The sequence below is a fragment of the Vicugna pacos genome, chromosome 27, assembly GCF_048564905.1.
Source record: "Vicugna pacos chromosome 27, VicPac4, whole genome shotgun sequence".
Lineage (NCBI taxonomy): Eukaryota > Metazoa > Chordata > Mammalia > Artiodactyla > Camelidae > Vicugna > Vicugna pacos.
Window position 1 is genome coordinate 13,677,687 of NC_133013.1, and position 24,417 is coordinate 13,702,103.

The following is a 24,417-nucleotide window of genomic DNA, read 5'->3' on the forward strand; positions in this document are numbered from 1 at the left end:
GAAAACCAGGACCACCAGCTTTCTTAGGCTAACTAGAACAGACAACCCCCGACTGGTCTAGTGGGAACTAGTTCCCAAACCAAAGTCATCAGGCTAAACATTTAAATGTTTGAGTAACACGACATCATTAATACACAAGTGAAATACTTCAATATAAAAACATCAGAAAATACAGTGAGGAAAAGTAAGACAGGTGAAGCGAAAAGTGACCTAAAATCTCACCACCAAGGGAATTACTATTAATAATTTGCTCCGTGTCTTTCTAAGCCATTTTGTGTGTTTGTAAATACACACACATGCACAGCAGGCCCCTCTTATCTATGGGAGATACATTCCAAGACCCCAGGTGGATGCCTGAGACCACAGATGGTACTGAACTCTACACGTACTATGTTTTTTCCTATAAGTACATACTTATGATAGTTTATTTTATAAACTGAGCACAGTAAGAGAATATCCAAATTGCCACCATCCCTACTCTTGTGCTTCGGGGCCATTACTGAGTAAAATAAGGACTTCCTAAACACAAGCCCTGCAACACAACAGTTGATCTGACAGCCACGACAGCTACAAAGAATTAATGGTGGGTAGCATATACAGGGTGGATATGCTGGACAAAGGGATGACTGACGTCCCAGACAGGACAGAGCGGGATGGCTCAAGGTTTCATCACACTACTCTGAATAATGTGTAATTTAAGACTTTTATTATTTGATATTCTTTTTTCAATGTATTGTAAAAATCTTACGTGCATACTTATTTCCAGAATATTGTATTTATGGTTGAATACTCCCTGATATGGATACACCAAGTCATTTCCATATAAACATGTTTAAATCCTTAATTACCTCCTTCAACTAAATTCTTAGAAGGAGAAGTGCACACTGAGTCTTTCTGTAAATCATACTGAACTGTCCTCCAGAAAGGCTGTGACAATGCATACTAGAAGCCCTCAGCAGGACCACCACTTTCATTATCCACCTTAGCCTAACTCCTGACACCTAGACTAATGAAGCCCTTACCCTTTACTTTACATCATGTGTCCAACTTCAAACACTCCCCCTCAGTTTCTTCCCCAAAGGGCCTTTCCCACCTATTTCATTCCCTCCCGGGGCCTTTCCTGATTATTCTTTCAAAGACTTTTTATGACGCATAAAATTTCTACTAACACTCAGCAATATTAGTATATTATTCCTGCAAAATTTAATCATATTCTTCCATGTAAAATTAAATTATAAACTACTTGAAGGTGCTACTCCCACAGCTCAACACAGTGCTGGGAATATGTCCATGTGACAAATACTTCTGAGCTCCTGCCCTCCACGTGGCACCATTCCAGGTGCTGAGAATACAGGAGAGGATGAGAGACCTAAGACAGACCTCCACCCTTGCAGAGCTGACCTGGTAGTGAAGGAGGTGTTCATGTTCCCAGACTGGCCCGGCGTGGCTAATGTGGGCAGGGCTCACGTGGCAAATCGGCAGACCTGCGAGTGGACATGCCCGCACAAGGGATGCTGCCCTGCGGCGCCGGCCAAGTCATCCTGTGCCCAACCCTCTCTACCCAAGAAGCGGAGGCAGCTTCTGGGCACCTTGTTTGCTCCTTTATGTAAGCAGTTGGGACCCTACATACAAATGCTGGAAGGACACCAGGTACACATGGCCCAGAAAAGAAGAGACAAAGCATGTGCCGCCCATAACCCTGTTACTTACCAGGAGCCACGTTTATAAGGTATGTGCATATGGAAGAAGAAAAGGCCTGGTGAACAAATGACTCCAGGACATAAGAACACAAACACCATCAGTGTGACTACTGGTGGAGCATGTGGGGCAACTATAGCCGACAGGATGGAACAGCCTGCCGTACGGACAGGACAGCCTCGGCAGGCTCCTTCACCCTCTCCTGGACCTGGGCCTCCATCTGTTACGTAAGGGCCGAGTACCAGCGACCTTTCTAGCACCAGCAACCTATGATTCTGTGATCATCTCCCCAGGAAAAAACAGCAATTAAGGTGTTTTTCTGCAGAACTTGTTTCAATGTATTTGTAGGAATTAGGATTAAATTTGTATTTTACCTCCTCCTCTTGAGATCTTTTCTTGTGAGCCATCTTGTATAATTTATGCAATTTTCGAGCATCAAATTCTGTAAACTTGGAAACAAAAATCCACAGGTTCCTAAAAACAAAAATTTCTGGTAAATTATAGGATTTAAAAAAGAACTATTTATTCTCTTTATGGATGACAAGCTATTGAATTTTGCTGTGGAATACTCTCCAAGTGTAGAAATTAAGTTACAGAAATAATCTTTCAGGTCTTTGCATCACTAATAAATACATGTTTAGATGCTACTGTGAACAGAGTTTGACCAAAGAGTCTGGAGTCTAGGGTTCTGTCTCATAGCTCAAATCCCAATTTATTTCACTGGCACCTAGAGCTTCAGTCCCAGCGTCTCCTACTTTCTGCACTTCCTGGACTTTTCCTGGACCATGCAACCCATCCTGACCACCAGCTCCCAGGTTGGGCCCCACATACAGCTGGGCATCCCTCTGTATTGCTGCCCCTTCTTTCCTCTCAGCTGTCACCACCAAGGCCTGTCATTTCTTCCTTAAAACACCTCCCCTCTAATTCCACTGCACTCATCCTAGCATGGCATTACTGTCAACAGGGGCGATAGATGCCCTCTCGGGAGGCTGGGAAAGAGGCCTCACATCCTCTCACACTTTCTAGAGATCAGTTCCACCACCCCGTGCCATGCCACTGCGAACACTGTGCCGGCTCTGACTAGTACACCTACTGCATTGTGTGGAAAGCCGTTCACCTTCCTCTCTAAAGCCTTCTGTAACAAGGCTTCAGCCATCTTAACAAACAACCTTTAAACCCTACGTCCCTCCCAGTCCCACTTTCAAGGCTTAGCTGAAGCCTGAGAACTCTCTCCACCGAAGCAAGTCCGCTCTGCTCCTCTAGGCCAGCTCAAGTGCACCTGCCTGCCTCTCGGACGACTTCCCTCCCTGACTGTCCTTCTGCGTGCACTTCCTTCTTGAGCTTCTACTATACTTGGTCTTCCAATTACCACTTCATGATGGGCAGTTTCTCATGAGTAGTGGGCAAGAAACTCCCTATGAACTACAGCTGGCCAGGACCACAGTGTCCGGCGCATTTAAAAGCAGACAGGCCCCAGGCACAGTATCTTCTAACAGGGATTAAGTCGGATAGAAAGAAAGCCAGAAGGCTAGATACAGGAATCCGGTGCTTGGAAATGGTGTAAAGGGGAAGAAGTTAAGTTAACATCTCAAAACTTGAACCATTTTTTTTTTAATAGGTGTGAAGCATGCTATGGATAGCAGTCACTGAAAGCAGGTATATCACACAAAGATAATTACATTAACCACGACGTACATGAATTCAAAGTAACTGGAATATGGGAAGAGACTCACTGTTAACACTGTCTTTGAGAAATTTCAGTAATGTTTTCTTAAAATATCAAAAGTGAATGTACAGATGAATGCGTATGTCATGATGCCTTACACACGGAAATTCTGGATTAGCTGCATGAATCCAAATTACAAGCAGAGCTCTTCAATTTTAAAGAGAAGAGAACTCAGAGCTCAGGGGGCTCTAGCCTGTTTCCTCTCACGAGTTACTAGAGAACTGAACAGTTAGCTATTACAGTGTATCTGAGTATTAACCCGAGATGGGTAATGTAGTGAAATGAGCTGATTTCTTGCCCTCCCAGGTTTAAAGACTGAGTCTTTATCCTGAGAACAGGCCAGCAAGTCCAGTACCACTGCACTTCTCTTATGAAACAATGACATCATCATACCTATTCAAAAGCCTGGTCTCAGGGAAATGGAAAGGAAAACTGAAGCCTGCAGGTATGTTGCCAATAGACGGCTTTCGCCGGGAAAAAAATTTTCACTAGGTGGCTGTGTCATGTTTTATAAAACAAAAATAGAGCCCCCAACACACACTCTGTCATCAAATCAGACCAGGCGCTTGGAGGCCAAGGCCGGTTACCTCCGCCACAGCTTGATGTGCTCCTGGTCTGAGTAAGCTTTAAGGCACTCGGCTATCCGGTCTCCGATTTTCAGCAGGCAGTTCCGGGTGTGCTCCAGCTGTTCCTGCACATTCAGCCCCTTGTCCGGCTTATCCAGCTGCTTCAGTGCCTTCTTCACAGGCCTCATCCTCTCCTTGCACTGGAACAGGCCGAGAGAGGAGAGACATAAGCCATCTGCAGCGAAGACATCTCCTCCTGTGCTTACTGTGCCCGCAACTCCCAGAGGACACGCAGCCAGCCTCCGGCCACAGGATCACAGGAGGAGGAGTGGGCACAGCCAGTGGGGCAAGTACAAATGTTAGAGTCAGGAAAACCTGAGGTGTAAGTCCCTTTTACACCTTACTTGGCCTTTCAAAATGCTGCTGTCTTCTCACCTCCAAGAGAGGCATGATAATCTCATAAGGACATTTTGAAGATCAAATGAGAAGCAAAATTACAGACCTGGCCTAGAAACTTTCCATCACAAACTACCTAAAACTACAGGATGAAATATTTACAAGTCCGTTAGACTGGTATGAAACCGAGGGAAAAGCTTCCAGATAAACACAGTGGACTGAACACAAGAAGTTTTGTCTCCGCCTCCCCAACTCCACCAAAACAACAGTAAAGAAATTGTCTTAAAAGAAGATAAGCCCACAAAGACAGGGGAAATGAGAGAAAACAGCAGCAACAGAGTATGGGCAGCAAGTGAAGTGACTTAATAGACCCGAGGAAACGAGATCCTAAAGCCAGCAGGGGAGGGGAAAGGTGGGGATGGAGCGGGTGCGGCACCACGAGCTACACATGTGCAGCTCCAGGAAGGGGCCAAGGGCCCTGAGGATGCACTGGCCTGTCCCCATCCCATGCAGGACCTGGTCCACGACTCCTCCCCTCACCTTCCCTGTCTCATCTGAGAGGGGCCACGTCCTAGGCCACGTCTTAGCTCCTAGCACCATGCCACGGAAGCATATGGACAGGCCACGTTCATCACTGCTGGAGCTCTCGCAGCCGGGACCCCAGCCTCCTCTCACGCCATGCCTCCCCATGCTCTCCTTACTCCAGCCACAGCAGCCCTGCAGCCTTCTCATGCACCACGCTCGGTCCCACCACACCACCTCTGTGCGGACTCGGGCCTTGCTCTGGCTTGTTCTTCCTCTTCTGTTACCTTTTCCATTTTCTTCAGAACCCAAATTCAGAATTCAAAGATCTCTTCTCTAACTGAACCAGCCTTCCTGATACCCCTGCCTGACCAAATTCCCTTCTCACAGGACCTTGGCAGTATTTGGTTTTTCTCCTCCGGAGCCCCAGCAAAGGAGCACAGACACAGTTTGTGTGACTGTCTATCTCCCCTACTCAAATGTGAAGTCTAGAGTAATAGTTATCTATCCAACGTGGTAACTCCGGTGGCTGGCACACTGCAAGTATTCAATCAATGTCAGCTCAGTGAACACAAGTTTTCCAAATGCTTCTAAGCATCCATTGCCTTTCCGATTAGGAGCACAAGTCATGAAATCCATTTTCTAAAATTCTTTCTCACTAGAGACAGAGTAAGAAATCCTAGCAGCCTGTTCCAGAGCACACGGTCTTTAGATATTAGGAGCAATGGGTTTCCAAAGTACTGTTCTAATGCCTAGACCAACTGAGAGCTGTGTGGCAGGAACGCAGCAGGCACCATGGCTGCAGACCCCAGCATCCCTCAATTTCAGGACTTACTACGCTGAACGTCTCCTGGTCCAGATCATCATCCTCATCTTCTCCAATGGGGACAGGTTCACTTCCTGCTGTAATATGGACAGGACCCTGAGATCGCTTTGACTTACTGGAAGATTTGGCATCACCACCTTTGGGCTTTTTAAAAAAAGAGTTACAGGGAGTCATTGTCATTTGTGTGTTCCTGTCTTGCAATTTTGACTTCTGCCCTATGTCACATCACTACAAGTGGGTCACACAGGATGGCCTCAGTTATAAAAAAAAAAGTTAAAGGCTCCTAAAATGTCATGAAGCCAAACCTACTTGATTAATAACTTTTAATCATACATCATCCCCACTTCTGTCTCTAAATGTAGCCAATTAGAATTTGAGCTTCATCAGTGCTATTTTGGCTTCTATTCCCTCTTCCATAAAAAAAGGTAAAAACATCATCAAATGGTTATCATAGTTGTAAATTGGCAGAGCTCTCGCCGAATAGCATGCAGCAACGTTTAGTGACAGCTTATAAATGAACATATACTTTGATCTAGGAATCTGTATTAATTAAAATACTGTAAGTGATTGAAATTTACATAAATCTATGTGGATGATGTTCCTCTATCCATGGAAGGTTACAGAGGATGGAGATATACATACATATATACAGGTATATAAAAAACAACTATGTACGAACATTTAAAAACATAAAACAATACTATGCTTTGCTTATGATTATATAACATGCAGTGAAAGTCTAAGAACACAGATAGGAGGGTCTGACACCAGCTTCAGAGCAGTGTTACAGAGGAGGAGAAAAGAGGGACAAGGATTAATGAAGCCGGGAGAAGTACCAGAGGGGAGTGTCATTCAGCTGAGGGGGTCTCAGTAATGAGTGTGTGAAACACTAAATACTGTAGCCAAAAACAGCCACTTGAAGTAAACATGAAAAATGTTAACAGCTGTGACTATCCAGGTGCAGATAAATGGATGTTGGTTAAACCCTTCTTTGTGCTTTTATTTTCACCTTAAAAATTAAAAAAAATCTTTCTTTGGAAGCACAAATGCAAAGAAAGATATTTGTCACAGTACGGTTCATTACATTAGAAATTAGAAAGCAAATTTAATATCAAAAATGTAAACTGTTCCTAAAATTTTATAACCAAACAAAATCTTCCTTATCTTATTAAAAGTGATTTTAATCTTTATTAACTTGGAAGGTTGTTTGTGGTATATTGCTAAGTGGGCAGAAAAGGCTACCCAAACAGTTTGGCCTGACTTTTATTTTATATTTGTTCTTATATGCATAATAAAAAAAGGTAGCTCATCAAGAAATCTATTCGAGTTATAACTGGATAGCAGAATTATAGCAGTTATTCGTTTGTACATTGTAACAATGATTACAGATTAATGGCAAAATAACTTCATCAGAAGTCAGCAAAACACTGTACCAGAATGCTGTGGTTTGGAGAGAACTATTTAAAACCCCAACGTGAAGATTATATAATAGTTTGGGGCTTACCACACATTTCTACTCCAAAAACATTAACTCTTGATAGAATTTGGTTTGAATCCTAAACCTTTCACATACTCAGATTCATCTGTGGATTGTGCTCTTTCTACCATGAATCTGAGAACGTTTACCCGGAAATGCAGATTTCTCTCACCTGTCCTATCTCATTCAAACACTCCCTCTGAAATATGTACTAAAAGAGCAAGGAAAGGCTTCTGTATTAAAGAACACCCCAAATTCACACATTCCTCTCTGCAGGAAGAGGTGCAGGCATCCCCCGACAGCCCCATCCTTCCTCTGGGCTACACTCGTAACAAGACAATTATTTCAGGGTCCTCAAACCCCATTCTATTTCTAAATCCTAGAGGGGAATTGCAAAGACTGTGGGCATCAGGGGAAGTAGAGTGACATCGGTACCTTCTCTTTTTTATCTTTCGATTTCTTCCTTTCCTTGTCCCCTTCCTTGTCTTTCCTAGAACTCATCTGCTTCTCCTTGTTCTCCTTGTTCTCTTTCTTCTTCTGTTTCTTTTTCATTGGACTTTTTTCTAAGCCATCATCCTAGAAAACAAACAAGGAAATGAGCTTTTGCCACAAACTTTATAGCTACTCGTTTTCTTCCTGGAGAAAAAAAAAAAAAAAAGCACTGCCCCCAGTGGGGCATCACCGTGCCCAAAGAAGTTTGTTTTCAGGCGTCTAGACTTCAAGCTACCTGCCTCGAGTGAAGTCTGCAGAGGCAGACGCTCTTCACTTGTATCTTCTCTTTATTTCTCACAGCAACACTCCAACATAGGCATTATCATTCCCACTTCACAGATGGAAAAACTGAGAACTGAAGAGATTATACACCTGCCAGGTAGTAATTGCTGAGGTTGCTAGTATCTGAACTCACGTATGCTTGACTCAAATTCATGCTAGTTCGTCTACCCACCGCTGATACCTCCTGCAACTAATCTCAAAATTACACTCAAGATAAAATCCTGTAAAGTTGTCACTCACTGAAACAATACACCGAATGCTACCAATGTACTTTTTCCCTTTGCTTAGGCCAGAGGTTACAAACTGAAAGGCCTTGGGCCAAACCTGATCCACAGATGAGTTTTGTTTGGCTCAACAATGAACTGAACTGTGTAACAACTACCCCAGTATGTTAGCCACAAGCTCCCTAGTGAACCACAGTCTCCACCACTCCCTACCGCTCCCAGCAATGAGGCTGAGTGTCAGCTGCCATTTACCACTAAAATTTGCATGGTTCCCTTCATTTACTTCTGTTATCTGTGAATTCTCGATTGCTGACTTAAATGAACAACCATATTCCTCTCTCACAGGTTAAGCAAAGACATATATTTTCTATTTTCATTTTATCTACTCTGGTGTGTAATCCAAACACATTTCAAATGGTTTTATACCAGTTGGGACGAAAAATGTAGCTTAAAAAATAACTTCAACTGAAATCCAACCTCATACCTTTACTTCCCCCTCTTCTGATGGATTATCTGAGTGTCTAGGAGATGAACACTCAATTCCATGTTCATCTTTCAGCCTGGGGGCTTTGTTCTCCTTCTTTACTCGAGGCTTCCGCTTCTTTAATTTGGCCTGGAAAGGGAAAGATGATGATGATACAACCACAAATCAAGCCCCTCAAAAGCATGACCAAATAACATTACGATTCTTTAGAACAGTAGCAGCCATATAATTCCAACAAGAAAACTTGGAGGAAATTCAAAGGAGTACAACCAATTTTACCTGAAGGAGAAAAAAAGAAAAAAGAGACTACAGGCTTATACATATCCTGTGCCACACAAAAACATCCACATCACTGAATCTACTGATTCCATTTTTTGGAAGTCAATCTAAAGATAAAATTCAAAAGAAGGAAAAACACCTTACAAAGATAATACGTGAAAGATAATAATAATATTAGAAGACCTAGAAGCATGTTGCATCTAAAAATAAGGAAAAGGTATTTATCTACTCAACCAAACATGATACAGCAATCTAAAGCAAGCATAACCATGATCTAACCTCTCTCTCCAGAACCTAACTTATAGCATGTCCTCAACATATTATCTGGAGAATGACTTTACTTACGACACTACTATGTGAAAAAGGACAAGGTACAGGATGAGGATTTTTTCCTTAAAATTTGTTTGTAACACAGGGAAATTAATACAAACGGCACAGCTCTAAAAGCACTTAAGGAACACGCACACACAAAGACTGACAGCACTGCGTGTAACTTATAGTGTCTCTAACTGTGATTCTCTTCCTTCTAGGCCTGAACTGAGATGCAAAGTTGGGGAAATAAAAGGAATAAAGCTCAGGTGAGTCCATTACCAACTTGGTTGATCTTTTTCACTGAACAATTAAAGCAATCGTAACTGGTATCCAATTTCTGAATTAACTGTGGATTCTTAATATCTACTTTATCCCTGGGACCTAATATTACAAGTAGCTGAGTGTTAGCTATAGTAACAGGCAAACTCAGTGATATTCACCAAGTAACAATGTTCTAAACATGAGGAAGCAGCATAAAGAAACAGCAACAGTTATGCCTAGACCAGCGGCACTGGGAGAGATGAAGACTTTTTGAGGCAATATTTGAGAATGATTTTGTAAGGAAGTTGCCAGAGTGTTCAGGTCAATTATTACATGAAGATTCCTATTACTACCAATCAAACTATCATTGCTGGAAGCTCAGTGCAACACCTGACAAGCAGCAGGTACTGCTCTGTGCAGCCCCTGGGGAGGGCACCTCTTCCCCTGCCTGACCCTGCAGGGCTGAAGCGTCAGTGCTCTCGAGGACACCTGGCCGGCGGCTACACTCACCTCTTCCCCTCCCGTCACAGCCCCCTCCTTCTCCAGACTCTTCCTGAGCAGCTTCAGCAAGTAGTCCACTCGTGTCTGCAGCTGCTTCCCCTGGGGCTTTTTATCCGTCTCCACAGGCAGAATCTTCAACAGGAAAGGAAGAGAAGCACCCGCCATCGCCCAGGTCCCGGTTAGTGCATCAGGATAAACAGAGATAACACACAACTGAGCAGTCCTTTCCCTCCCCAACCACCCAAAATACAGATAAAGCCTCAGATCCTATCTCATGTCCATGGCTCCCAGTCACTGAAAATCCCTCATGAGCCGTTCTCGTTTTACAAAATGGGATGGAGAAATCCAGCTCTCCCACTGGCTCCTACCTGTGCTGTTAACAGGGTAGAACAACTCAGGTAGGAGGGGCTTGTTGGCTTCATCTGCTAGAGCATCCCAGCCGTCGTGGATTTCCTCCTTCCAGGAGCAGGGAATCCCTGGAGCTAGGTTAAAGCTTCGTTTTAGATTGAAAATGCTTCTTAGAGCATTGCCGGAGAGCACTGAGCTATGCCAGGACACAGCTGGACCTCTCAGGCCAGGCTGGATTTGGTCTCAGTGCTTATGGCAGGGTGCTGTCACCCTCTGAGAACATCGCACCTGGGATGAGCATTGTTTGACGTGCCAGGAAAAGCCCTGCCGGGAGCACAGCATGGAGCACATCCTACTAAAATTTGAGCCAGTCAGCTTTCCCTGCTTACAGCTCTCAGCACGGCCTTACTACTCGGTAGCCTGATGTGCAACAGATAGGGTGGGAGGCTCGATTTTGTGGGAGAAGCACAGCCAGTGTTTAATTCCATTACAAAAAATACCAAGGTGTGGCTCATTCTTTCTTCATGTGTAGAACTGAAACGTGGTTGTTTCAAATATTCAAATACGGTCTTAAAGAAAGTGCCAACAATTAAGGCTGAGGAGTGCTTTTATTATTAATAATCTTACCCTGGTATTTGTTGCAATGAGATTACACCTATAATTAAAAATCCGAAACTTTTAAGATTTCTCCTAAAATTACCCCAAAATTTTACCTGGCTATTAGCTTCACCTCTGAAACAGTGCCACAGTCCACTAAAGACGGTAACGTTTCCAAGGATAAAGAAATCCAAGGAATTTACTATTATACTAATTCCCAGTCTGATTCCCCACCCCCAAGAAAAGTTAAAAGTAAGTAATCAGTATAAAGTTATACAACAAAAGTCTAGAAATCTCCAGCTTCACAGAATTTCTTACTTTGTCAGTTAACTTAAGCTCTGGATCCGTTTTAATTAACTCCCAGTTTCCATAGCCATGTTCATAAATTCCCAGCAACAAGCGCGAATCATCCTCCACTCCCCACTCAACATCGAAGTGTGCGGCCTTGACACGACACGTTAAGCAGTATCTGGAAAGATTTCAAAAGCAGGGGGACATTAGAAGAGGGGCATTTGGAAATAAACACAAATGAACAAAGTATTCTGATGTCTTAGAGAAAAGACAGTGGAAACACTACGTAACTACACACAACTGTAACTTCCGATCTCTTGTCTTTCGGCACAACCACCCAGGCACAGACACACACGTTGTACTCACTTTTTTTTTTCTTCAGGGTCTACAGGGATCGATTTATGCAGCATCTCAAACTCCTCCTCATGTTGGATAATAGATTTCACATTAACCTGAACCCCAGAGATCTTGATTGTGGGGCCTCTCTTTTTCCCAGGTCCTTTCCCTACAGGACACCAATTTCACATTCGTTACTAGAGAAACCTGTTTTTCATTTTTGAGCCACGTGAATGTAATACTTATTCAAAACGATGATGATGAGAAAAACAATGTAAACGTAAGGTTTACTCTTGGATGTGTTCTGGGTGCTATAAAAGCATGTATTTACATCACTGTCCAAACCACTGAAGCTACTGAAGCTTCTTCTATGAAAAAAAAAATTAAAGAATTTTTTTGACTGTATTCAAGATATTTTAAAATTCTATTACTTTTAGCCTAGCCTTCAGCAGAAAATTTCAAAGCGCAAATCCTTCTTTACTTAATGAAGAAGCTAACACACCATAAACCAGACACGATGACAAGCCTTTTACATGTATGGAATTACTCAGGTAGCCACCCAAACCCTTTGAGGTAGGGACTACCAGTGTTTCGCAAATGAGACCTTTGAGAGGCTATCACTTGCCTCTGGTCTTGCGGCTAAGAAATGGCAGAACCAAGATTCCAGGTAAGCTAGCTGCCTCCAGGGCCTGAACACTTAGCCACAGCTGACAGAGCCTCCTCTGAGTAACCTCTAACATAGTGAAGGGTGACAAAAGAATGGGGGCAGTGGCACAGAGAAACCACAGTCCACTGAACCAGAATGACAACGTCCTCATCTCTGTGTCTGAGGTTCAACAGTCAGAGTGTCTTTAATAATAAGGACTTCAGAGCTTTCTCCTGATACCTCCTGGCTTTTAGAGGACAGGAAAAACACCTTCTGGTGAGGAAGAGAAAACATGCTACAGGTCAAATCCAATTACAGCACTTTCTAGTGCCAAGAAAATCTCACTATAACAAAAAGGTTTATAATACCCATTCACTATTTTATTTATTCCATTAATTCTCTAACTCCTTTATCACAACAAAACAATACGTGTATGTATTATGTCCAAGATCATTACTGACGTCTGTGATCTGTGATGTCCTCACCTACAGCCAAAATGCAAATGTGTCCACTCAGCTTTACCCACTCAGGTCTTGCATCATTTAGACCAATTTAAACTTCCTACCGTAACATTATATCACTCATCTTGTTAGTCACTACGTATCTTCTGCAAATCAACTTCATTTGTGAGTAAATCTCTGGGATCTTACAACTGAGCTCACATAAAGGCAGGTAAGAATGCACACCGCAAAGGATCAGGGATGTAGGGGTGCATGGGATACGTCCCTAAACCCTTTGGAAAAAGTCTGCTCTTCTTTAAAAAAAAAGGCAAGCCCTTTAGCAGCAGGGATCCCAATCCACAAGGGCCAGGGTTTGGAGAATCACCGAGGAGACCTGCTGACTTACCCTCGCTGGCATTTTCTTTCAGCTGCTCTTCATACTCCTGCATTGCTGACACACAGCTGTTGTGAATCAACTCCCCCAGGCGCTTCAGATCTGCCACAGACTTGTCCACGAGCTCAGCATCGCGAGCTATGCATTCCAGCCTGAGCAAAGACAAATGCGGGGACACTTCAAGGCCCTGTGCCCATGCTTCTAGCGTCACGTGAACAACCACTTAGTTTCACATAGGCTGGCTCCTGCAAAGACACTTTTCTCTACGTTCCTTAATTGATGGTTCCAAGGCTCCAACAAGAACCCTCCAACAGTGACTGAGGACTAACTTATTTTCCAAACTTAAAAAACTGTTCCTTGAACAGTCCACAAAACAGAGTAATTTCAAAAACATGGAGGGGAGGGTATAGCTCAGTGACAGAGTCCATGCTTAGCATGTACAAGGGCCTGGGTTCAAGCCCCAGTACCTTCATTAAGAAAAAAAAAACTAAATGAATAAATAAACCTAATTACTTCCCCCCTCCAAAAAAAATCCAAAAGCTCAATGGGCTGTCTGATAACAGTAGCAGGTGAAGTGCCCGAAAGCTACTTATACTCGTTTGCTTCTCTCTCATCACTTTCCTCCCTCCAGCCTATTTTCATTCATCACAGTGTTCCTAGAAGCAAAGTACAGTTACGTCTACAAGGTTTTGTTGACCTCCAGTCATCTAGAGACACTTTAATGTCTAAAAATCAGGCTGTCAAAAGGTGCCAGATCTTAAACGGAAAACAGAAGCAAAATAAAAGAAAAACAACAAGAAAAAGAACTGCTACATAATAAAGTGAAAAAGAAGTAGATAAGGAACTATTGTATTACTAAGCTTACCGTTCAAGAGGGAGACCAAACTTCTTATACGCCTTGATGAACCTAAGAATATGATCAATAAATCACATTACAAAAACAGATTTTTAGCTATGTTAATGCAAACTCATCCTATGATGAAATATGGGCCATGAAAACTGTCAAAAAATAGACTGGGCCCAATCCTTGCGACCGCCACTAAGAGAATGAATCTGAATGCCTCTTGAAAATGGCCAAGTTAAAATAATGAGTGTTAAAAAGCTATTCAAACTAAAGATCAACTTTATTCTCAATGACTGGTCATGAAACTGCTTAGGGATATAACTGAGAACAGTAACTTAACTCTAATATTATCATTTTTAGGATGTACAAGTTTATGGAGTTCAAAATGTAATAAATGATTCACTAACCACAACTCTTGTGATAACACCCCAACATAGTTAACTGGTCTATTCAGTCTACCACCGTTACTTTCAATTCCACACTGCAATATTTTCCAGTCAACGATACAACTGTAAGATTTTTAGGAGTGCCTCAAATACTTTTTGGAATAAGGCAAAGTAAAATAAAAAAAAAGAACAAGAAAGTATGGCCCATATACAGGGAAAAAAAAGCAGTCAGTGGAAATAGCCCCCATGTAATCTATGTGACAGTAAAAACACAAAAGCGGGGGAAGGAATGAACCTACACTGGAGTAAAGTTTTACTGAAAAGTTTTACTTTACCACTGAAATTTAGTTGGTATTAGTCCAAATGAAATTGTTCTAAGTTAAAATATTAACTATAATCTCCACGCCAATCACTAAGAAAATAATTTTTAAATATAGTAAAAGAAAAAAACAAGAGTATTAAGATGGTATACTAAAAAGAATCTATGTAATACAAAAGAAGACAATAATGGAGGATAAAGGGACAAAAAAGACATAATAAGACATAAAAAACAGAGCAAAATGTAGACATAATTCTGTCTTATTGGTAACTGCATTAAATATAAATGGATTAAAGACTTCAATCAAAAGGAAGAGACTGACAGAATGGATTTTTAGAAATCGCTTAACTATATACTGCCTACAAGAGTCACAAGCTGGATTCAAAGACACAAATACATTGAAATAAAAAAGAAAAGATACCACACATACAGTACCCAAAAGACAGCTGGAGTGGCTACACTGATGAAACCAAAATAGAAACTTTAAAACATAATGTTTTTACTGGAGACAAAGAAGGACATTTTATAATGAGAAAAGAGCCAATCCATCAAGACATATAAAATACATGCATCTAACACAAGAGATCCAAAACACACGAAGCAAAACGGACAGAAGGGGAAAATAATACAGCAATAATAGAGACTTCAACACCCTATTTCCAGTAATGGATAGGGCAATCAGGTAGAAGGTCAGCAAGGAAATGGAAAATGTGAGCAACACTAAACCAAACAGACCTATCAAACATCTACAGAACACTCCACTCAACTGCAGCAGAAGACACACCCTTCTCAAAACAATACAGTGGGGAGGGGACGATAGGAAGCAGGGTACACATACAAGACTGATGACAAATTCATAATGGTTAAGATGACACTTATGGGGGAAGGGGTTACACTCTATCAATGTTTGCACATATTTACATCTTTCCACAATAAATTGAGGAAAGAGGAATGAGTATAACATTTAGGGGGAAACAAACACTTCACGGCTTCAAATATTGACCTAAAAGGACTATTTGATGTAATTATAATATGGACTGAACCATAAAGCTAACCGTCTTTGTATTTTCTACTTTCTTCAGCCTTAAAAAAAAAAATAACATGGGAACTAGGACAAAAACTGGTTTGGAAGCAACAACTTTAGATTTTTCTGGAGGGCAGAGGGCTGTGAATCAGACACCAACAAATGTGTATTAAGTACTGACACAGAAAGACGGTGGAAAAATTGACTGTAAGTGAAAAGAAGCAAGCTGCAGAATAATGTGCTGTGTATACTAATAAACTGAACCAAAGCACCAAACTGATACCAGTGGTAACACTGACGGAAAGCAGACTGGGTTATCCGTGCTACTTCAACATTTTATATTTACGCTATTTCTTTTATACACATAGATGTATACATATACGTATGTATGTATCTATGTACTTATGCACGTATGTATTCCTAGTCTTCAATCCTCTGCCCTCTCTTGTCATCAGCGTCAGGGATCCAGTCAACCTGAGGCTTACAGCATGCCCTTCCAAACCAGGTCGAGGAAAAGCAGAGCCCCAACTAACCTCCGGATCTCCGCATCAGTGAATCCCTCCACGAGGTCCTTCCGGACGCTTCGGGGGCGGCCCCTGCGCTTGGGCTTCTTGTCGTCGTCTGAGTCGTCCGTCTCACTCTCAGAGGCGGAAGATCTCTGGGCCTGCCTCTTAGACTCAGTATCAGAGTCACTGTCATTCGTCTGAGCCTGGAAAGGCAAACAGTCACGTTGCAGCAAAAGCCAGGTCCAAGAGGTCTAAGGACTAAGACCAGACCGTCTTAATTCTGTAATACTCAGCACTGCTCATCATATCAGGCAAGTCAATATTCCCTTGAGGAAGGAGGCAGACGGCATGTAATGAAGTAAGACCTGCTTGGGATAGTCACACTGCCAGAGACATACTCTAACGTGATTAAGCAAACGGGAATAAAAATACTTGGATTGTAGGTTCATGTCTACCTCCTTGGGCAAATCACTTTACCTCTTTGTGCCTTTGTTTTCCATTTGTAAAATGGGGATAGTAGCACCTATAATACAGGGTTTTCATATAAATGAGTCAGTGGATGTAAAAGCACTGACTTACGCTTGGCACACTATTAGCTACTATTAGCTCACGCTGATTTACTGTGATCTTGGACAAACCCAAGTCTGTTATCTCCAACAAACCAGATAATAAAGCTTAGTGTACCTACTTCAATGTTGTTGCAAAAATCAAGTTAGATACTGCCCAAGTGGTGCTTTGTAAACTGAAGTACAGTTACATAATCTCTTACTAAGTATTTAAAACAAGTGCTGTGAACAAACACTTGAGGCAAAAAGAGGTCTGACTCTCTGAAAGTCAAAGGCTTTGCCAATTAGAACCAAATTATTAGAATTACTGGTTCTAATTTCAAGGGCAAAATGCAAACTTGGGTCACACTCAAATCCTGTTCAGCCATCTCTCAGAGCCAAGTGCAGAGATGAAACGTCTCGCAGGTGCTCCGTGAGTCCTGCGCATTTTTCCATTTTCCTCTGCTAGGTTTCCTGTAACTACACCCGGGAACCCTCCACATCGGGACAGGAGTGAAAGGCCTCTTCCTTGAATAATCAGCACTTCTGCAGCCACTGCAGCCTAAGAAGTACTTTCGTGTCTTTCATCTCACTTGATCACCTTTTTAGTGGAACTCCGAATTCGAGGCAACATATAGATTTCCTCCAGCTCCTTCTGCCGCTCCTCCTCCTCTACTTTCTTCCTTTGCTCCTCCGGGATGATCTCATCCCAGTCCTTGTGCGGACGCTCTTCTAGCTCTTCTTCATCCTCCATTGTTGCGAAGTTGGCAACCTTAAAGCAGATGGACAACCCACCGTCTGACTGACATTTCCCTACTTCCCGAACACCACCCACCAAAACACCAGCTCAGGCAATGCTGTGAAGGGTAACAGGACTCCTGTGACAGTAACATCATCAAACAGTCAATGTTCTACTGATCTCTCTCTCCCTTATCCCCCTCCCCACAAACTCTACTTGCCAAATCCTGAAGTTCATCAAAAACATTGCTGAAAAATAGGGAAAGATATAAAAGATGTAAACTGTCTTAAAAAGTTTTACTGAAAGATTTGTTGTTCAATCATACACATTTTCTAAGATACTAATTAAGAAATTTTAGATTTATTAAGATTACAAAATGCTGAATACTTAATACTAATCCATTATGAATTTACAGTTCTGTAAATTATAAACTGCTACTGAATAGAACTCATTTGAAACAATGCATAACTAAAAGCAGTAGCTATTTGGTCTAGCCAACTGGTTATCTCATTCATTTTTATCAGAAGTATGGAAGCTAAAGTTATGTAATAATTTCATGTGCTCAAAATTGCACACTAGTCTTAGGAATGAAAATGAGAACATAAAACGCAAAAAATTCAAACAAACTTAGAAGAATATTCAATGTACTTCATATCAAATATTTAATATCTAACATCTATTTACATTGAAATAATATGTATCCCAGAAAGAAAAACATCTAAACGTATGCATGTCATACTATGGCTACAGAGAACACCCGCCAGCTCTGGCCAGCCTCTGGGCAGCGGTGGGCAGGCCCCCGGCCTGGGCTCCACAGTCCGTTTCTCCCCGGGGTAGCCTTTATGATTATAATGAAGCTAAAAAGAGCTTTTGGAGGCTCCACCCCTCAAAATCACTTAGAGCTGACAGTGAAGTCAGAACTTTATAACTTTTGGCCAAAATTAACTCTTACTTCCAACATGGATATCGTGGATCCTCACGATTAGGTGTTTTAAATTCCACAATAAAACAAGTGGTTTAATTTCTGAGATTTAAAATTTAACATTTTTCTATTTTATAAAATGAATCATCTGGCCACTCTCTCAAATTAAGCACTGTTTGCGATTACTTTAAACCTAACTTCTAAAATATCAATTGATACAAATACCAATATTGCATACATGTTAGTGGCTCATACAGCTGGGAATCGAACTATTCCAAGAGTGGCAATAATGGTTACACCAGACTCGGCAGGAGGCCCCCTGCCTACGATGTAATCACAGCTCTACACATGCGTGACCCTGGGAAATCTACTTAGACTCCTTGTGCCTCAGTTTCCCCATCTATAAATGAAGATAATATCTACATCATAAGATTGTTGTAAAGGGGGGGAGGGTATAGCTCAAGTGGCAGAGTGTATGCTTAGCATGCATGAGGTCCTGGGTTCAATCTCCAGTTCCTCCTCAACAAGTAAACTTCATTACCTCCCCTCCAAAAATAAAAAATAAAATGTTAAAAAGAGATTGTTGTAAAAACTGAAAGAATTAATATATGTAAAGCACTTACAACAGTACCTAAAGTATACAGTAAGAGTTATTATTAGTAATCTTAAATATCTCAAAAAATGTGGGCTGTGTTTCCCACATGTTAAATTAGCATAACAAGAAAAAGGATTATCAGGAAAAGTAAGTCAATTCAGTGACACACTCCAGAAACAGAGAGCCCCTAGGGTAAGGAGATTCCTACTTTAACTAAACCAGCTGACTAGGTGCTGAAACATAATGGCCAAAGGGCTTTAGAAAGACAAACGTCACCAGTAAGGTGACTTCTGATCAACTTGCAATATGAAGACATTTTTACACCTAAATCATCATGTAATATTCTGACCAGGATACCATCATGAAGATTACTTCTGCTTAAGAAAAGAGCAATGGTCACGGAAGTGAAATCCAGTTGAAACAGCGAACAATTCACCTCCACCCTGCCTCCTCAGACACAGTAACTCTGCCCCTAGAGCTCTGTGGTCCACTCAACCCCTTCCTTTTTCTCCCACTGAGATAATTTCTACTAGCGGCCAACCGTGGACTTCATCACAAAACACTGCTTCCTTCCAAATACTTCTTCAGTCCTAATGGGCTACCACACGTAACCATCATTGTAACCTCCAGGTCTCCCCTGCTTCTCCAACCTGCGTGGAACCAGCCCATGAGCCATCAGTGCAACCATGTTCTCACCTCAGTCTGGGAAACCTCTGCCACTTGGACTCTCCTATGCCTCCCAAGCCCATCTCCCACCTTGGGATTGCCAACTGATCCAACTTCTCTGACCTCACGTATTGCGGGACAAGGCCATATGATCCTGCCGATTGGCTCCACTGCGAAGCCCAAGCTTCTGTATTCAGCTCTACTCCCTGTCAAGCTCCTCCCAGCACAACTCCTGGCCCCTGCATGGGGCCATCCCAAATCTTTCCCACTTCTCAGCAAACACCTCACTCACTTTCCTGGTCATTAAGGTCAGCAGCTGGACATCTTCTCTCCCGTCCTATTCCCTGAAGTATACCTTCCTTTTTCTTTCGAAGCCCAACTCCTCCATCTGTGGTTTTGATTATATCCCTTCCAGTTCAACGTACAATCACATTTTCCTTCTTTCCTCAGACCTTTCAATATTTCCCTATTCTCAAGTTCTTTCCTCAACCTAGAAACAGGGTAACACCTTTTAAAAAATCTTGCCTTGCTTGACTACTCTGTTCTCATGAGTTACTTTCACTGTTGGCTTCACTTCATTTTTAATAATGAGTATACTCAGAGCTGTTACCTCCTACTCATCTGGAGCCCAGCTTCTGCATTTAGTCCACATCTCACTTAATATTCTGTTATAGCAAATACCACTAACCATCCTGTAATAGTCCTTTAAAAAAAAAATCCTACCAAGTCATCAGGAGCTTCCTGTCACTCTCCATTGACCTTCCTTTGTGATGATCCTATCAATGTCACTTCCACAACCCCTCCACACCCCCCACAGCTCCACCCCATCCAGTTCTCCACCCACCCCACTGACAACTCATTCTCATCCCTCGTCACCGACTTCTCCTCTAGCCGCTGACTCTGGGCAGGGCGGGCTTCAGAGGCTACCCTCACGGGGAGGACTGTAGAATCTGTGCTCACAACATACTTACAACTCTAGAGAACGATATGGGAATCTGAGTCAAGGGTAAAGGGAAAAGTAGAGTGTCTTGCACCCAGAAAGTACTCACCGGCATTAGTTACTACCGGTTAATAAATCAACGCTAAGGACTTTGGCAGACAATGGTTTTCATACCTTAAATTGTGACAGAAGCTCATCTGTTGCACTTGTTGAAACTTCATTCTCTCTGGTTTCAGCCAAGCGCAAAATTTCATCAATATCCATTTCCTAAAAATACAAGACCAACACAAACATGGTAAAAAGGCAACAGTGGTTATTAGCATTTCTTGAAAATGACTGGTGCAAATAAACCAACTCTCTTCTCCAATACTCCACTGTCTCTGACACTCTGTTCTACACCTTTTACATCTAATGTTTCAAACTTCTATTCATACAAATGATATGGTGAAAATTCAGAAATTATAACAAATAAAATTGGAATTAAAAAGACCAAAGATTAAATCCTCAAATGTTTTTCTCATTCCTTCCCATTCAATTTAGGGAGAGCTTTGAGTTCTGCAAGAAGAAAACAGAAGCTATGCCCTTCAAGTAATTACTGTTTCTGTATAAAAGCCTCATACTTAGAATCTGCTTCCAGAAAAATTCAGACTCTCACAGATGATACTTGTCAAGAAAAAAATCTTCCCTCACTGTTAATTACCTGAGGCTCTGATTCTTCCCCTTCAAGTTCTTTGAAGAGATCCTCTGCTCCAAATTTCAAAATAGCTGTCAGCTCTTCTTTATTAAAAGGATTTGAACTGTAGAAGTAAAATGTAGCTGTAAGCCCTCAGGAATGTCAAATAACCTCTGCGGGGTTCTAAACACCTATTCTTCATGAAGAGGTCAAATTACTGGTGAAAATACAAATTCTGCCACAAGAAAAATGATCTCACAAATATTTCATTTCTTTCTTTTTCTTAATCCAGAGGATAAGTCTGTGCTGGTAAACCTAACCTGACAGAAGACCAGGAAACCAATTAATCTTCCTGTTGGCTCATCGATTACAACACGGTTAAGCAAGAAAGATAATTAGCAACGCGAGAGAAGGGAGCTCTCCCTTTGCCCTTTGACTCAGAAAGTTACCATTCAACAAGGATTTTCAAACTTCTCATCTCTGGTCCAAAATGAAAGAACTAGGTTCCTCTTTAATGGAAAACTGTCACCTGAAAATACTCTACTTAGGAAGGGCTCACTGGATTTCACATGTAACACAAGCTGTAACACTGCCACAGAAGATACTCGATAATCTGATCAAAATATCAACTCTCTAAGAGGAACAGCTGTGCTTCCAAATAAAGCCAGTTGAGACTTAACACCTTTCCTTTTATACCTTTCTGTTTTCAATAGGACAAATAATCAATCTGCACACAAACATTTTTACCAATAGTAAGAAAATAGCTGCCAGTTCAACCTGGTGCATTCTTACTGCTGAGAAGGCCAAGGCAACGCTGTGCCAGGATGAAAGGGGGAGCCCAGAGCTGCCACTGCTGCTCTGCGTCATTTGCCACAGGCAGAGCCGAAAGCAGAAGGCAAGAGAGAAGGGCAGGAGAGAAAGAAAGAGAGGGCACCTAAGAAGAAGGCTGACATGTCAGAAAGAGGAAGAAACAGGGGGGAAAAAAGAAAGAAAAAGAAAATGCCATCTTGCAGTTTCGGCTTGGCCTTTTCCAGGTAATTAATGGACTAATGTCTGTTGTAGAGCATCCTATTTGAAGAACTATTTATACCAAATGTTGATGTAAAATCGACTCTGCTACCTCCCCCATCTTTCTGGCACTTACTTGGACCTTCCCGAGTTGTTTTCCAGAACCGTCCGGCCAGTGGTATCCATGCGCTGAATCACCAGATGGTCCAATACCATCTTCTTTTTGGCTCGTTCTATGATCTCTTCCTCCACTGTCCCCTTTGTAACCAAGCGGTAAATATTTACCTATAGGAAAAGGAAATGTTACACTTACACCTGATCACACACAAAAAAGTCACCTCTGTCTAAAACCAAGAGGGGAAATAAAAAGTGATTTGTTCTATGCTATGAAATACCACTGGTAAGCCATCCACCCAAGCAGACAACTTAAGTTCTTGCAATATTTTTATCATCTACAGCACATTACATTCTTAAATAAAACTGCCCCTAAGGGACTGTTACTATAGCCTTGTTCTAATGGTAAAAATGTTGCTAAAGAATACTCCATTTCACCAAAGCCAAATCTTTGGCCAAATACGAAACTTATGAGTTACCCAGTATTAGAGCAGACTTTGAAATTCATCTACAAAATGAAAAAAAAAATGTGTGTACTTTTCCAACATACTTCAGAGAAAACACTGGTCATGCATAATAAAAATAAACCACTTTCAACAATATTAGAATATTTAACAACTTTTCCATATTAAAATAAAGGGAAAATTTCAGTTCTTAGTCTATGCATCATGTATCTTTCTTCAGATAAACCAGAAAGTAACTGGTGATGTACTTTTCAAACAGTGAAATAGTTCCGTAATAGACTCATCTTACAGCCATATCCAGACGCTTCTCCCCACTGACCTGCTTCTTCTGACCAATTCTGTGCGCTCGGGCTTGTGCCTGCAAGTCGTTCTGGGGGTTCCAGTCAGAGTCAAAGATGACGACTGTGTCCGCCGAAGCCAAATTGATTCCCAGGCCACCAGCCCTTGTCGAGAGCAGGAAACAGAAGTCCTGTACACAATGCAATATACTACTTTATGCAGTGGCCTTCTCAGAAACAGTTTCACAGTCCAATAAGCCCTTATACCTGGAAACCCCTGCAGGTGTGAAGAAAAGTGAGATATGATGGACAAACTTTATGGAGGCTACAAGAATGTCAGGGACTTGATGGCAGAGTGAATTTTCATTTGATTAAGAGGTAAGTGTCAGTGCAATGAACTAGGGAGTAACGTAGACTCTGATAAGGCAACAGGAGCAAAAGAATTAGTGTTCTCTCCTGGCTAAAACTAGTACACAGGCAGTTAACAGAAACCAGACGAACTTAGTTATCAAGGGGATCATTTCAGCAAGTTGCCTAGATACTGATTTTCTGGGTAAAGTTGGTGTATGCCACATGAGGCAGTCAGTACAAGCTAGGAAACTTTACTGTATGAACGTGCATTCATCTGTTAGGCTGGTGAAGAATACAGAAATGCTGGACTAACAGATCACATGAGGGAAGCACAGGATCCTCAGTCACCACAGAACGTGCCCTGAGAAAACCAGAGCAGCTGTGGCTGCAGAGGCATGTGTGGGAGAGCCCCAGGCACAAACATATTCCAGTTGCCACAGCAGTGATAACAGGGATCAGGCTGGCACAGCACACCTGCCCGCATCTGCATGCTCAGAGAAATACGGCAGGAGGCAGAGAATGAACTCTTGAGCCACCAAAAAAGAAAGTCAAATATTTGTTTTCAGGGAATTCCATTATGTATATCAAAGGCCGACACCTTTCTGGCATGGGAGTGGCACTCAGAAACTGGTAGCTCTGAGTTACATGTTGATAAATGGGTATATTTAATATATATACATAGACGCAATGAAAAAGTCTCCATGTTCTACATAACGGTCACATTCGGCAACACTACACCATAGAAATAAAAATGGAGCAGCTGTCTCACAAGGACTTTAAACAGGTTCAATAAAAAACTGATCAGCAGGTGTATGGAAGCACATCCTCTGTGATCCTCGGCAGAGACACTGAGCATCACCACACTCACTCTAAAGAGAAGCCTGCAGGTAAGCACTTGAGAATGAAATACCTAAAACTTAAATAAAATCTGGGGTCTGAGTGATC

The 24,417-nt window shown here is 41.9% G+C and overlaps 1 protein-coding gene across 4 annotated transcripts in view; it reads right to left on the reverse strand.

Annotated features, from left to right (window-relative positions):
* CHD2 (chromodomain helicase DNA binding protein 2) overlaps positions 1 to 24,417 on the reverse strand; it is a 92,533-nt gene that overhangs the window by 11,008 nt on the left and 57,108 nt on the right. For all 4 annotated transcript variants that reach the window (XM_006198482.4, XM_015234409.3, XM_031691871.2 and 1 more), the window contains 16 exons: positions 23,163 to 23,312; positions 22,402 to 22,550; positions 21,285 to 21,381; positions 20,759 to 20,851; positions 17,324 to 17,494; positions 16,205 to 16,380; positions 13,964 to 14,005; positions 13,111 to 13,250; positions 11,649 to 11,787; positions 11,310 to 11,460; positions 10,056 to 10,178; positions 8,694 to 8,822; positions 7,647 to 7,787; positions 5,744 to 5,878; positions 4,012 to 4,190; positions 2,073 to 2,172 (listed from right to left, as the gene is read on the reverse strand). In XM_006198482.4, the coding sequence (XP_006198544.1) occupies positions 2,073 to 2,172; positions 4,012 to 4,190; positions 5,744 to 5,878; positions 7,647 to 7,787; positions 8,694 to 8,822; positions 10,056 to 10,178; positions 11,310 to 11,460; positions 11,649 to 11,787; positions 13,111 to 13,250; positions 13,964 to 14,005; positions 16,205 to 16,380; positions 17,324 to 17,494; positions 20,759 to 20,851; positions 21,285 to 21,381; positions 22,402 to 22,550; positions 23,163 to 23,312 (2,115 nt within the window). The remainder of the gene's footprint in view (positions 1 to 2,072; positions 2,173 to 4,011; positions 4,191 to 5,743; positions 5,879 to 7,646; positions 7,788 to 8,693; positions 8,823 to 10,055; positions 10,179 to 11,309; positions 11,461 to 11,648; positions 11,788 to 13,110; positions 13,251 to 13,963; positions 14,006 to 16,204; positions 16,381 to 17,323; positions 17,495 to 20,758; positions 20,852 to 21,284; positions 21,382 to 22,401; positions 22,551 to 23,162; positions 23,313 to 24,417) is intronic.